General features: G+C 38.4%; 1 protein-coding gene across 1 annotated transcript in view; it reads right to left on the minus strand.

Annotated features, from left to right (window-relative positions):
• Positions 1-15,991, minus strand: part of DCTN4 (dynactin subunit 4) — a 32,645-nt gene that overhangs the window by 8,266 nt on the left and 8,388 nt on the right. Inside the window, exons 4-10 of the mRNA XM_024732249.1 lie at positions 13,605-13,648; positions 11,381-11,488; positions 9,720-9,793; positions 9,374-9,486; positions 8,944-9,053; positions 3,578-3,651; positions 854-908 (exon numbers count right to left, since the gene is read on the minus strand). Coding sequence (XP_024588017.1) covers positions 854-908; positions 3,578-3,651; positions 8,944-9,053; positions 9,374-9,486; positions 9,720-9,793; positions 11,381-11,488; positions 13,605-13,648 — 578 coding nt within the window. The remainder of the gene's footprint in view (positions 1-853; positions 909-3,577; positions 3,652-8,943; positions 9,054-9,373; positions 9,487-9,719; positions 9,794-11,380; positions 11,489-13,604; positions 13,649-15,991) is intronic.

Here is a 15,991-nt window from a genome sequence, read left to right on the forward strand (position 1 = left end):
TCATAAATAAAATATGGGAGCCACAGGCTAGCCAGATATATTAGCATAGAAAAAAAATGGCACATCAAGACTGTAAAAGACTTCTAAGATTTCTTGAACCATAATTTGCCCTTGTTTGTTATGCTCTTTACATTAGCAAAAAAAAAAAAAAAATGAACAGGGACTATAAAAGTGTCTTTATGAGCAGCACGAAAGAACTAAGACGCTGCTGCCGAACACTGCAATTCACTGTGGTGTCTGTGCGGGAGATAAGGACCTCAAAGAAGAGAGGGGCTGTGGTAAAGAAGAAATCTAGTTGATTCCTGATATCTCACACGTACACACACGAGATGGAGAATCTCCCGGCTGGAGGAGAGCTGAAGATGCCTGTGGGGTCTAACGTCTCCTTTCTTTCCTTTACCTCAATGTAATGTGCACACCGCTCCTTCTGCATATATTTCAAAGATGCTGTTATCAAGAACCCCAGCTAATGACACTTAAAATCTCAATCCCTTTTTATTTCAAACTTTTTTCTTTTTTATCCCTTGCTCATTGCATCCCATGTCAAATACACACAGCCACCACATACACATATGCACACATCTGTTTTTTTTTTTTTTTTTTGCTGTACGCGGGCCTCTCACTGCTGTGGCCTCTCCCGCTGCAGAGCACAGACTCCGGACGCGCAGGCTCAGCGGCCATGGTTCACGGGCCCAGCCGCTCCGCTGCATGTGGGATCCTCCCGGACCGAGGCACGAAACCGCGTCCCCTGCATCGGCAGGCGGACTCTCAACCACTGTGCCACCAGGGAAGCCCTGCACACATCTTTGATCAATTAATCCTTTCTCTTCCCGTAAATAAGCATGGTACTAACCTTCATGTAGCGAAGGTTGGGAATTGACATGATTCTCACTTCTGGGATATAATTGCTATACGTGAATAAAAAAATGCATTAATGGTCATTGGAGTCTCTTAAAATTGTTATTTTTTTTTTAAAGCTAGTGCAGCAAAGAAACGATTTCTTCATGTTAATTAGAACATGTCAGAGAAAATTTTAAAGAATCATACCACTACGATAAGAACTTAAGACATGAAACCAAACTGGTAATGAATTCTTTCTGAAATCTTACGTATACCTCTCATTTACAGCCTATATGTGTGTGTGCATCATGGCAGATATCTCTACCTTATATATGTATTAGATATATTTTTTGAGATTTTTATTAATTCATTTCTGAAAATCTATAGGCAACTGGTTACAAGATCCAAGACTGATTTAATAATACATTACAGGGGTATAAAAACACTACCACATACTTACCACTTTTATATAGCACTTACTATGTGTAACATTTGAAGTATGTTACAAATATTAACTCATGTAATCTGCACTGCAACTGCGTAAAATAGATATTACTATTATCCCCATTATAAAGAGGAAGAAACTAGGCTTGGGAGAAGTAGCTTGCTGGTAAGCGGCCAGCATTCAAATCTAGGCAGTCTGGCTGCAGGGCCCTTGCTCTTAACCTCCATGTTACGCTACCTCTCTAAATAAGACAACAGAATTTTGTACTTATATGTGCTTGTTCTAGACTCAAAACCTCAAAACCCAGGTTCAAATTCCAGCTTAGTGTTTATATACCAAGACACTTCTTTGTAAAGAGCAGGGCAAGATATTTACCTCTTTGTGTCTCGGTTATAAACTGAGAACACTGAAAGTACCTTTATCTTGAGGTTATTGTGAAGAATAAATTAAATAATAGTGCAAAAAGTGCTTGGAACAAAGCATGCGTAAATGTTATCGTGCATATATTAACATAAGACAAAATCTATCGCAGAAACACTACAAGTGGGTGGGGGCAGGAGTGCATCTTAGCATTAAGGTATTTTAACTTCAGACTAGGTATTTTTCATGACGGTCATCAGGACTACCTGAGTAACTTGATACAAATTCAAGAGCCTCACTATCAAGGATTTGGATTTAGCTGGTCTGATGTGTGACCAGATCGTATGTATTAAGATTCCCCAGTGACACTGCCATGATGCCAGAAGAAAAGCACTGTTTTTCAAAGCAATCTTAAGAAACTGATGCAAAGCACATCCTGCCATTCAAGATTTCTGTAATGAGTGTAATTCTTAATTAAGAAAGGAGCTCGTACCACACTTCACATGCCATTTTTGTAGTCCTAACCAGTCATGCATTAAATAATACTTGGGAAAACAGAACATACTGTACGGTGATTTACAGTTACAAAGCATTTGTGAACATATAGCTCATTTGATCCTTCTCAACAACCACAAGAGAGAGGTAGGACTGGTGTTATGCCCGTTTCAGAGATGAGGGAAATCAGTTTAGACAAATTCTGTAAGTGCCAGAACCCACATCTGGCCCTCCTAAGTCATGAGACCAGCATTTCTCTGCCATTTTGACTGCCAATTATTTCTTTTTAATTGTTGCATAATATTCTACATGAGTGTATCTCAATTTAATCAATTTTTTTTTGTTAATCAGTTTGACATTAAAATTGTTTCCAGCTTTTTGCCTTTAAAATGTTATAACACACATCTTTATGTATTGGTCTTTATATATTGCTTTGTTTCTAGAGAATAGATTCCTGAGACAGCACTACCAGGTTAAAAGGTCTATGTCATTTTGTCTTGATATTCCAGGTCTCTCTCCAAAAAAACTCTAGCAATTCAGTCTACCAACAATGTATGCAAGTATGTTTACCCAGACGCTCACGAGCACTCAATACTACTTATTATTTAAAATTTTTCCTATCAAGTCTCAGCATCTTTCCATATATTTACCGGCCATTTGGAATTTCTCTTCTGTGAGCTACATGTTCAAATCCTTTGCCCTACCTCACCCCCCCCCCGCCCCCAACAAGCCCATTCCAGGGATATTCAACTTTTATTTATCATGGAGTAGCAAATATTCTTTCTTGCTCTACTGTCTCAGGACTTTGCTGTCAATTTTGGTTTTTACAACTCGTATCTTTCTGCTAAGGTCAAAGCTGGCTACTTTCCTTAGTGGCTTCTGGGCTTCCTGCCTTACTTGGGAAGGGCTCTCTCACCCTAAAGTCAAGACAATAGTTTCCCAATTTTTCTTGTTTGATAGATAATTTTCACACACAAAATTCCCTTCTACTGACAAGTCTCTGTGAGTTAACGCTAATATAATCACTTTTATCCCACTCAACAAAGCATTATCAGAAATACAGTTAAATAGCATGAACATTGTTACAGGGATATTCTTCCATCTGCTATATTTTATTTTATTAATTTTTTTAAGAGATCATTCCCAAACAGAGGTACTTTTTCATTTGTGATGAATGACTAGTGACTCTCCAACCAGCAACATACCACATTGCCACAGACCATACTATCACGTGCCCTGATATAACACCCTGGATTCTGTGTCTGTAAATCTGCTTTCAACTTCCTGGTATGTGTTTCAAAACCAAAACAGGAACAAAAGAGCACGATTATTCTGAAGTAGTTTCTCTTTCCTTTTTTAAGCCAAGAGTAAGCACATGTCACAGTGAAAAAACAAAAAAAAAAACAGTAACCCAAAACACCAATCCCAAATACTCACACAGCAACCAGCTGGATTTTGAATTTGATAGATGTTGGATTAAACTCTGGCTTGCTCAGATTATGTTCACATTTCTAAAAAGAAAAAAAATATGTATCAGAGGAAAACAGGAACACACTCCGCTGATCCAGAGTGTGGATTCTGCCAAATCCAGAAGCATAGCATTTACTACAGTTTGGTTTTATTTTGCTGCAAGATCACAGATGTTTTGAAATAGAGTGTATACTACCCATAACCAAAATACACAAAAGATGTTTTGGACTTCTGGAAATAAGCAACCACACTATCAAATATTAATAACCTTGTAGTGCTTCAAAACTACTGAAATAATAACACAGACTTCTTATTAAGCATGAACGATGTGGATTTTTTCTGAGTTTTCCTCTTCCTTGTTTTGTTTTGTTTGTTTTTTTGCCCGTGCCTTGAGGCATGCAGGATCTTAGTTCCCTGACCAGGGATTGAACCCGTGCCCCCTGCAGTGGAAATGTGGAGCCTTAACAACCTGACCGCCAGGGAAGTCCCTTCCTTGTTTTCTTTTATATTATTATTAGTCCTTTTTAATTTCCTTTCTACTAGCCTAAAAGATATGCATTCTTGGTTTAAGTGAATTTAAACATCACATCAACTTTATGAGGTAGGTGTAGGTACTATAATTATTATTGTCCCTATGTCACAGATGATAAAAATGGGACACAGGAAAGGTATATAATCTGTGCAAACTTCACAGAGCCAGTAAGACTTGGAGCTGGGATTTAAATCCAAGTGGTGTGATTCCAGATCTCATGCTTTAAAATATAGTAACAATTACTTGGTTACTTTCTTCAATGGGTTCCACATGCACCCGGTTAAAACATTTTTTTAATGGTATAAAAAAGAAACAGTGTAAAGACACCAGTTACCTGTCCCACTGTTCCTCTCCCCAGAGCCAACAAGCTTCTCATGTGTTTTCTCACAGATAGCTGATGCACATAGAAGTATACACATACATCGCCTTTCTTTTTCACAATAACACAAAAGAGAACATTTTATATTCTTCTGCCTTTTTCACTGAATCGATCTTGGAATGACATACCAGCACACACAGATGTACCTCTGTGTCCTACTGTAATGACTTCCATAACTTATGTAACCAGACCCAAATTGATAAATGTTTCCATGATTTTGCTACTACAAATAATGCAGCAATGAGTAATCTTGTATGCAAATCACTTCCCACATGTATAAATGTATCTGTAGGATAATTTCCTAAAAGTGAGTGCATGCGTTTATTATTTTGATGGATATTGCCAAACTGCTAACTTTTGCCAATCTGATGATTATGAAATGGTTTCTCACTGTAGTTTTAATGTACATTTCCCTGATTACTGTACATGTTCGCTTATCTTTCCTATTTATTGGGTATTGGGATTTCCTCTGCCATAAATTGCAAGTTAGTACCTACTTGTTATTTTTTCTTTTTTTTTTTGGTACGCGGGCCTGTCACTGTTGTGGCCTCTCCCGTTGCGGAGCACAGTCTCCGGACGTGCAGGCTCAGCGGCCATGGCTCACGGGCCCAGCCGCTCCGCGGCATGTGGGATCTTCCCGGACCGGGGCACGAACCCATGTTCCCTGTATCGGCAGGTGGACTCTCAACCACTGCGCCACCAGGGAAGCCCCCATACTTGTTATTTTTATACTGGGTATCTTTTCCTTACTGATTTGCTATACTTCTTTACATATTCTGGATACTAATTCTTTGTCAATTATATACCTTACAAATTACTTTTCTCAGTCTATGGCCTACCTTTTCATTTCGATATGGGTTTTCTTTGGAATGGGGGTATAAATTTTACTTTTTTTTTTTTTAAAGGTTTTTTGATTTTTTTTTTTTTTTTTTTTTTTTTTATTTTTTTTTAATGCGGTACGCGGGCCTCTCACTGTTGTGGCCTCTCCCGTTGCGGAGCACAGGCTCTGGATGCGCAGGCTCAGCGGCCACAGCTCACGGGCCCAGCCGCTCCACGGCATGTGGGATCTTCCCGGACGGGGGCATGAACCTGCGCCCCCTGCATCGGCAGGTGGACTCCCAACCACCGCACCACAAGGGAAGCCCTAAATTTTACTTTTAATGTGTCAAATATATAACTTTTCCTTTATGGTTTGTCTTATTTTCGGACTACTCCCTTAACTAGAAGCCATAAAGAATATTCTCCCATATTTCCTTCTAGACATACTGGTCATCATATCTACTCTTTAAAGTTTCCAATGCTCCTGAAATTGACTTTTGTGTATGGTATGAGTTAGAGACCCAATTTTATTTTTTTTTCATAGAATCATTTGACCTAACAAAATTTCAATAGTATTCTTTCCCCAGGGACCTGCAAGGCCATATTTAGTAAAATCAAGTTTCCTCACATGCATGAGTCTGTTTCTGCTTTCTCTATTCTGTTCCAACAGTCTATTAATCTAACATACACAAATATTTTTTATGTTTATATATATATTTTCCCTCTTTTCTTATACAAAAAGTTATGTACCTGCTGCGCACCCTGCTTTCTGCATTTAAAAATACATCCCACATTAGTACATTCTGTTTTATAGGTTTTTGGTACTCACTGTGTGGATGTACCCTAACCTCTATATGTTTTGGTTTGTAGAGGTGTACCTTCAGGGTAGACTCCTAGAAGTGAGATCAATGGGTCAATACGAAACTGATTTTTTGCCTGCTGAATCTGTCCATTTCTGAGAGACAGGTGTTGAAGACTCCAACTACGATGGTGGACTTATCTATTTCTCCTGCAGTTCAATCAGGTTTTGCCTCACACAGTTTGACACTCTATTGTTCAGCACATACACATTAAGAACTGTTACATCTTCTTGGAGAACTGACCCCTTTACCGTTATGTAATACCCTTCTTTATCCCTCATAACTGTCCTTACTTTGAAGTCTGTTGTCTGAAATTAATATGGCTACTCTTGCTTCCTTTCAATTAGTATTGACATGGTATATTTTTCTCCATTTACTTTTTTCCAATTTTTTTAATTTTACTTTTTTATACAGCAGGTTCTTATTAGTCATCAATTTTATACACATCAGGGTATACATGTCAATCCCAATCACCCAGTTTATCACACCACCATCCCCCCCCCACCCCTGAGGCTTTCCCCCTTGGTGTCCATACGTTTGTTCTCTACATCTGTGTCTCAACTTCTGCCCTGCAAACCAGTTCATCTGTACCATTTTTCTAGGTTCCACATACATGCGTTAATATATGACATTTGTTTTTCTCTTTCTGACATACTTCACTCTGTATGACAGTCTCTAGATCCATCCACGTCTCCACAAACGAACCAATTTCCTCCCTTTTTGTGGCTGAGTAATATTCCATTGTATATATGTACTACAACTTCTTTATCCATTCTCCTGTTGATGGGCATTTAGGTTGCTTCCATGACCTGACTATTGTAAATAGTGCTGCAATGAATATTGGGGTGCATGTGTCTTTTTGAATTATGGTTTTCTCAGGGTATATGCCCAGTAGTGGGATTGCTGGATCATACGGTAGTTCTATTTTTAGTTTTTTAAGGAACTTCCTTACTATTCTTCATAGTGGCTGTATCAATCTACATTCCCACCAACAGTGCAAGAGGGTTCCCTTTTCTCCACACCCTCTCCAGCATTTGTTGTTTGTAGATTTTCTGATGATGCCCATTCTAACTGGTGTGAGGTGATCCCTCATTGTAGTTTTGATTTGCATTTCTCTAATAATTAGTGATGTTGAGCAGCTTTTCATGTGCCTCTTGGCCATCTGTATGTCTTCTTTGGAGAAATGTCTATTTAGGTCTTCTGCCCATTTTTGGATTTCTCCATTTACTTTTAATCTATATGTATCTTTATATTTAAAGTGGGCTTTTCCTTTCTTTGTTTTTTTTTAAGTAAATTTATTTATTTATTTTTGGCTACCTTGGGTATTCGTTGCTGCGCGCGGGCTTTTCTCTAGTTGTGGCGAGCGGGCTTCTCATTGCAGTGGCTTCTCTTGTGACGGAGCACGGGCCCTAGGCCTGCGGGCTTCAGTAGTTGTGGCTCATGGGCTCTAGAGCACAGTCTCAATAGTTGTGGCGCACGGGCTTAGGTGCTCCGTGGCACGTGGGATGTTCCCGGACCAGGGCTCAAACCCGTGTCCCCTGCACTAGCAGGCGGATTCTCAACCACTGTGCCACCAGGGAAGCCCCTCCTTTCTAAAAAGGTTTTTCAATATAGAAAATTTTTAACATATGCAAAAATACAGAGTAGTGTTATAAATCTCTTGGTACCAGCCACCCAACTTCAACAATTAGCAACGTGTTAGCAACAATGGCCAATCTTGTTTCACCTAGACTCTTACCCACTCCCTATGCCTGACTATTTTGCAACAAATATCGGACATCATGTCATTTCATCCTTAAACGTTTTGGTATGCAGCTCTAAAAGATAAAGATACTTTAAAAAATAACAATACCATTATTATCCCTAAAAAAAATGAATAATTCTTTTAATAGCATTAAAAAATCCAGTCAGTATTTAAATTTCCCCAAAGGTTTCACACATTTTTCTTTCCTCCCTCACTCCTCCCCTGGTCCCTTTCTTTCTATCTTTCCATGCTGTGTTTGAATCAGGAATTAAAGTCTATACACTGCGTTTGGTTGATAGGCCTCTTCGAATCTAATGCTGTGTTATTTGATAACAGGAGCTACCAGTCACGTGTGATTATTTAAATGAATTTCATCTTAGAAAGATTCAGGCCCTCAGCTGCACTACCATATTTCAAGTTCTCAGCAGCCACAGGTGACTGGTGGCTAACATGCTGGACTATGCAGATAAAGAACATTTCCATCACCACAGAAAAGTTCTGTTGGATCGTACTGATCGCAAAGGTCTCCTTTCCATTTTTTTTCCATATTTTGTTTTCTTTTACAATGTTTCTTTTATTTATTGAAGAAACCCTGCTGTTAGTTTCATAGATTCCCAGAGGCTTTTGCTGATTTTTCTTCTTTCTTGCTTTCTTTTAAATTGATTTTTTTTTTATTAGTCCTTTTGTTCCCCTCTCTACTGGCCTAAAAGCTTTATATTCTTTCACTATTCTTTTAGGGATTAGCAGTATGAACTTAACCTTCAAATACACCAGCTTCCACATCTGTAACAAGGGTAACAACAGTACCTACCTCACTGAGTTAGGGGGATTAAGTTTATCTTGAAAGTTCTAAAATAGTGCCTGGACACTGGAACGTTACCTACAAGCATTTTCTACATTTACTACATTCCAGAGGTTTTGATACTGACCAGATGCCAATCGTGTTTATTTTTGCTTTTCTCTTACACAAATGACAACTCTACAGAAAGGAATACTTACTCGGCAGCGCAGGGACCGTTTGATCAGAAGATGCTTGTGACGAGGATACAGCTGTGAAGCACAGATTGGCTGGAAGTCAGGCTGTAAGAGGCGCTGCTGAAGGGTGGTCACTAGCATGAAAGGCAGAAACCAAGCTTGGTTTACAGTGACTTGCTCAAAATCAGACGTATATAAGATAATTACGCAAAATAACACTGCCTTTGTGAACAGTGCTCTTCAAAAAACTACAATATAGAAATTTGACAGATGTTTTAAAGTTCTTCAAATGATTGCATCTATTTTATTTTCTACATGACTCATTTTAGTACTAACAACTATGCTATTAAAAATCTCAAATCAAAACAAAAAACCTCAAATCACAAGGCATATAAGTAACAAAAACAGAATTAGATGTAAAATAGAAACAAAGCAGAATCATGTATAAAATTACCCTCTGTTAAATTTACTGGTCTTGTATAATAGTCTTCAGGTAGAGGTTCCACTTCATCTACAGCCTGAGCTGGCTCAACCTTTATCTCTTTCTGGTCCTCTCCTTCTTTAAGGCTAAAAGATAAAAGCCATCATTTCTCAAGGGTCCACCTGAATATCTTCAAAGTCCATGATATCAATAATTGAAGTATTTCTCTACTGTAGAATATTCTTTCTGTTTAGGTTTTTCCTAATTATGAGTATCTTCTTCCCCATTGGCAACTGTTATTAACTTTAAAACCACATTCCTTCAATGTTCATTCTGATATCAGCTTTTTCCCTCAAAGCCATTTAACGTCCAAACTTACGAAAGTCCAGCAAGGGTACTGATGGTTGTACCAGCTCGTGGTCGCTGAAGCCTGGTTCCAAGACCATATTTGTCCTAAACAGAGTTCAGAAATTCCTATTAGAAATTCTACTTTTAAATATCCTGTGTATCAAAATAAAGAATTTGGGGAGGGACAGCATGAGAAGCTCAGGGAAATAAGCCAAAAAAAAAAAAGCTAATTTTAAAGCTTCTTTTAAAGAGAGTAATTGTAGCCCCACATCATCTTACTTTTAAAATAATAACAAAAGCACCAAACATGGAGATTGAAACTACATTAATGCAGTGAAAATGAGCAAAATGTGATAATCTAAGAATATCTAAGCCATGGCTTAGGCCAGAACTATGTGGAGTATCTAAGACACACGATGAACGTCTTCTTGGAACACCAGTGATCATCTGCTAACTTCTTCAGGGTTAGCAAGAATCATAAAAGAGAACTTACCACTACATGAATAGTATGTTGCTGTAGGCCCCAAAATAGCAGCAGGTTGCAACAGAGACAAAAAAATGCAGCATAAGACAGAAGCAAACTCATACAGCAGGCAGGTTATATGGGAAAGTTGGCAGAATAACACATTTAATTCAAATTCCTCTCCTAAATACACTAGTGCATGCTGATTATACCACTGGATTGTTCAAAAAATTCACTGAGACTTCATAGAAGTCTCTGGCAAATATGGATGCTTTGCAAGTTTTAATGTTTTATTAAATTCTAAACTAGATATTTTTATATGAACCTTACCAATTCTTAGGGTTTTAATGCCTTAACTAATTCTCATGCAGAGGCAGTACAAGAAGTTAATTAACCTTTCCAGGTCTCATTCCCTTTAGTGTAAAATGGGGATCTACCACCTCCTACACAGGATTGTTGTGAGGATTAAACAAAATCATATGGATAAAGTGCTTAGCACAGAGCTTGACACATCACTGCTATTCAATAAACATTATTTATTAAGTGCCAACCTGCTTGGCTCCAAGCAAACACACAGAAAATAAACTGTTCTGTGAGAGCAAATAAAACTTGGGGGACAATAGGAAAAGCTCCAAATCCTAATTTCTTGCTTCTAATTGGTAGTTTACAAATGAGTAGAGAATGACTTTTGTAAATAATTCCTATCAAAAATTACACCTGCATATATCACTACTATTTAACCACAAAAATGCTCTGTGTAAAAGTCAGGGTTTTTTATACTGGAGAAATATTGGAAGGGGCCAAAAAATTATGGTAACTAAAGCTGGGAAATCACTACTACCAGGATGCCAAAGGTGGGTGGGCTACCTAGGTAATATGGATAAAACCTCCCACTCGCCCATATTCTCCTTTCTGTAATATCCAAAAGCTGTAAATGTGGGTGCCTACAAAACTAAACAGTAGCCGCTTTAGGAGTAATCAGAAGAGAAAGGGGTGTGATGGAGAAAGAAACACAAATGTACTTAAAACTCAAAGAACTCAAACAGAACTAATGATATGGCAAAAGCAGAACCGCTGGACTTAGACACCTATCACCTGAGGAACCTTCTTCTGCTAGCCATCGTTCAGGAATCTAGGGACAATGGCCACTTTCTGAAATGTTCCCTGTTCTTATGCCACACCGGTCTTGATCCATGAATTGCAAACTCCTTTTTGTACCAATTTCTCACCGAAAAAGCCAAAGGCATATAGTTTCTACGCCGTGCCAGTTTCTTGCGATCTCGCTCAACCTTCTCCTTCTGAGCAAGCTGCTGGTAATATTCAATCAGTTTGTTCATCTGTAAGAAATCAAAGACTCAGTATTCGTTTCACGAAAAAGCTAACAAGAAACTTACAAAATTAATCAGCTCCACTGACTAGACATATAATGAATAGACAAGACAAATTTATTAAGGTGGGCAAGTTTGCCCTCTTCTTCAAAGAGAATTTGTCTTCATTACATGATCTATTTTCAGAATTGAAATGGAACCTTCAAGTTCAACAAAAGGAAGAAATGAGCAATGAAAAGGCTTGAAAATTTCATGTTCTCTTTTCACTGCTCTTTAACTTCATTGCTTACTTCCCCTCACAACTGCTCCTATTTTCTCTGCATGACCAGAGGACCACCTATTTCCAAGGATGTGACATTTCATACTTTATTTTCTCCCACTCTCCATCACATATTTTCATTTAAAAATATATCTTAATCATAAAAGCAATATATAACTGTGAAAAGTTCAAACAATATAGAAACATAAAGAATAAAAAGTGAAACTTCTCTTTTATCTCTCACGCCCAAGTCCACCCTTCCCCTCCCCACAGGTATCCATCATTAGAGTTTAGATATCTTTCTTACACACTTACAGACACGGGTATGATATTATATCCTGCATACATTAAAAAATGCATGTATAGACATATCGCTTTTATATGTGTAAAATAAATCCAGCTCTTTTTATTTTTCATATAAGGGGAAAAAACTTACTATTTTAAAACTTTTTCACTGTAAGTGCCATGAACTTTCCATTCAGTACAAATAGATCTACCTCATTCTTTTTAAAGGCTGCATCTTATTAAACAGTACAAATGTCCTAAAGGTATTTAACCATTTGCTCTGAGAGCACTTAAATGGTCTCCTGGTACCCCCTCTTGTCCTCTCAATTCAGCAGTAATTATTTTTTAGAAACACTAACCTGATTCCGTCAGCTCTTTTGCTTTAAAGGCTTCTCAGACTCCTTAACTTGGTCCACATGGTTCTGCATAGTCTGACCCCAAATCCTTTTCTCCATTCACCTACTGCTATGCTCCGCTCTGGCACACTTGCTTCTTGTTTATAACTTGCTTTGCTCCTTCCACTTAGAAGCTCTTTGCCTATGCTGTTCCTCCGCCCTGAATTCTTTCCCTTCTCTGCCTGTCAGCCTCAGATCCTAGCTCAATCCTCAGATGTGGACCTACCTAGCTGAAATTCCCCCTAATAAATGCCCACATGCACAATTTCTCTCTCCTTCATATTACCTTGAGTTTTTCCTTTATCTGGGGATTATTTAATTGATTTTTGTTTTCCCATTAGACTTAAGCTCTATGAGGGTAAGGACCATGTATTCCTATTGTTCAGCACAACCCCTGACACATGGTATGCAGCACATGCTGGGTAAGTGTTTGATAAATGAATATACATATTTTTGTGCATAAGTACAAGTATTTCTGTAGGTCAGAGTCCAGGAAGTAGATACTGCTGAGAGAGCAATAAATCTGTACTAATTTACACTAACAATAGTATATGTGAAAAGGTCAAATTCCATACACTCCCATCCAAGATATTTTCAGTATTTCTAATTTTTGCTGATGTCATAAGTGAATAATTATAAATTATTATTTAATTTGCAGTCTGTACAACTTCATTTCAATAGCATTTTATTATCTTTCTAATATTCTACTTCCAGGGGCAACAAAATCAGTTCTAATGTATACTGCAGAGATCAATTCACTGTGAACTATTAAAGGATGTCTAAATCATGATTCTATAAGCAACCACTACTGAGTCCAAGGGCATCTTCCAAATTAGTGGTGTTTCCAAGAGTTAAAATGCTTATATGTGGATGATAATTCTGAGAACAAATGGACCCTTAACATAGTTGGTGCGTACGTGGAAAACAGAAACGTATCATTTCCCTTTTCCAATTCACAACCTGAGTACAGAACTAAAACTACACCTAGGTTTCTCTATTAACTTAAGTCAGACTGGAAAAAACTGCCACTGTGATTTAATGTCTTACAACGAGAAGCACTTTCTAAGTGTAAAAAACACCAAAATACACATCATGGATTTATAAGCATATGCCATATACACTGATAAAATGGTCTTTTTCTTCATCTTTTCTCATTTCACCCTCTCTCTGATGACCCTTTACTTACCCGTTGCGTGTGAGGATTTTCAGGTTCCTGCCAACCACCACTAGCTGCAAAATAAAGGAATATTAAACAAGACTTACGTAATTTGATAATTTTATTTCCACAAAAACAGGTCATCTGCAGGCCACAAAATAAAGCTTAAAGACATAAAATCACACAATTTCCAAGAAAGAGTCCTAGAAATTATACAGACTGAAGGGCTCAGAATGAAAATTTTTCTTTAAATATAATGATGGTGATAATAATAATCACCACCAGGACCACAACTACAACTAATACATGTATAACTTCTGTGCCAGGTATTTGAAATGTATCACTCTTCATTTTATTCTCATAATAACCCTCTGAGGATTTCCCTGGTGGCTCAGTGTTTAAGAATCCACCTGCCAATGCCGGGGACACGGGTTCAAGCCCTGATCCGGGAAGATCCCACATGCCGCACAGCAACTAAGCCCATGTGCCACAACTACTGAGCCTGCGCTCGAGAGCCCGCAAGCCACAACTACTGAGCCTGCGTGCTGCAACTACTGAAGCCACGCGCCTAGAGCCCATGCTTCGCAACAAGAGAAGCCACCGCAATGAGAAGCCCGCGCACCGCAACGAAGAGTAGCCCCTGCTCGCCGCGACTACAGAAAGCCCCATGCACACAGCAACAAAGACCTAACGCAGCCAAAAATAAATAAATAAATAAATAAATTCATTAAAAAAAAATAACCCTCTGTGGTAGGGACTCTCATTATTAGTCTTAATTTACAAATGAGGAAATTGAGGCTCAGAGAATTAAATAACTTGCCCAAAGTCATAGAGACAGTAAGCGGTAAAGCCAGGATTCAAACTCAGGCAGTCTGACTCCAGAGAACTTGCCCGTATCTGCAACACTGGGCAATTTCTGTGTTCTGTGACCTCAGTTTAGAGAAGAGTTTCTTACATAAGAGACAAAAGCACAAATCATAGGGAAAAGATTATTCCAGAAAGCTGAAAGTAAAACCATAATGAATACTTCAACAAATGGTGCTGTAACAATTTACAAAAAACTAGCCTTGACCCTTACCTCACAACATTTACAAAATTTACCCTGAAATGGTAATAAACTTATGTGTAAGAGCTGAAACTATAATATTTGTAGAAGAAAACAGAAGTGAAAATCTTAGCGACCTTGGGTTAGGCTAAAGTTTCTTTACTAGAACACAAAAGGCACAACTATAAAATAAAAACTTGATAAACTGAAGCTCATCAAAATTAGAAACCTGTAGGGCTTCCGTGGTGGCGCAGTGGTTAAGAATCCACCTGCCAATACAGGGGACATGGGTTTGAGCCCTGGTCTGGGAAGATCCCACATGCCAAGGAGCAACTAAGCCCATGCGCCACAACTACTGAGCCTGCGCTCTTGAGCCCATGAGCCACAACTACTGAGCCCACACGCCTAGAGTCTGTGCTCTGCAATGAGAAGCCACCACAATGAGAAGCCCACACACCACAACGAAGAGTAGCCCCCGCTCACCGCAGCTCGCCCAAGTGCAGCAACAAAGACCCAATGCAGCCAAAAATAAAATAAAAATAAATTAGAAACTTGTGTTCTTCAAAAGACACAGTTGAGGGCTTCCCTGGTGGCGCAGTGGTTGAGAGTCCACCTGCCGATAAAATAAAAAGGCAAGCTGCAGACTGGGAGAAAATATTTGTAAAATATATATTCAACAAAGGACCTGTATCTATAATACAGAACTCTCACAACTCAATAAAAAGATTAAAACTCAGTTTAAAAATAGGCAAAGAGGGCTTCCCTGGTGGCGCAGTGGTTGAGAGTCCGCCTGAAGATGCAGATGTACAAACACTTCACCAAAGAAAATACACAGATGGCAAACAAGCACATTAAGGAAATGCAAATTAAAACCACAATGAGGTATCACTACCCACTCACTAGAATGGCCAAGATGAAAAAAGAAAACCAATACTAATAGTTGATGAGGAACTGGAACTCTCCTACATGGCTGGTGAGGACCCAAAATAGTACAGCCACTGTGGAAAATAGTTTGGCAGTTTTCAGTCAAGGAAAACATACACTTAACCCTATGACTCAGCAATTCCATTCCTAGGTATATACTCAAGAAAAATGAAAATACATATTCACACTAAGATTTCTAGGCAAATGTTCATAGCCAGTTTTATTCATATGAACCCTAAACTGCAAAAAATTCAATGTCCATTAACTGGAGAATGAATAAACAAATTATGGTATATCCATACAATAGAAGACAACTCAAAAATCAAAAGCAAAAACACGAACGAACCTCATAAGCATTATGCTAAGTGAAAGAAGACAGACACAACAGACTAAACTACTCCAATTATATAAACTTCTAGAAGAGGCACAATTACAGTGAAAGAAAGAA

Source organism: Neophocaena asiaeorientalis, unplaced genomic scaffold (genome assembly GCF_003031525.2).
Source record: "Neophocaena asiaeorientalis asiaeorientalis breed wild unplaced genomic scaffold, Neophocaena_asiaeorientalis_V1.1 scaffold964, whole genome shotgun sequence".
NCBI classification, from domain to species: Eukaryota; Metazoa; Chordata; class Mammalia; order Artiodactyla; family Phocoenidae; genus Neophocaena; species Neophocaena asiaeorientalis.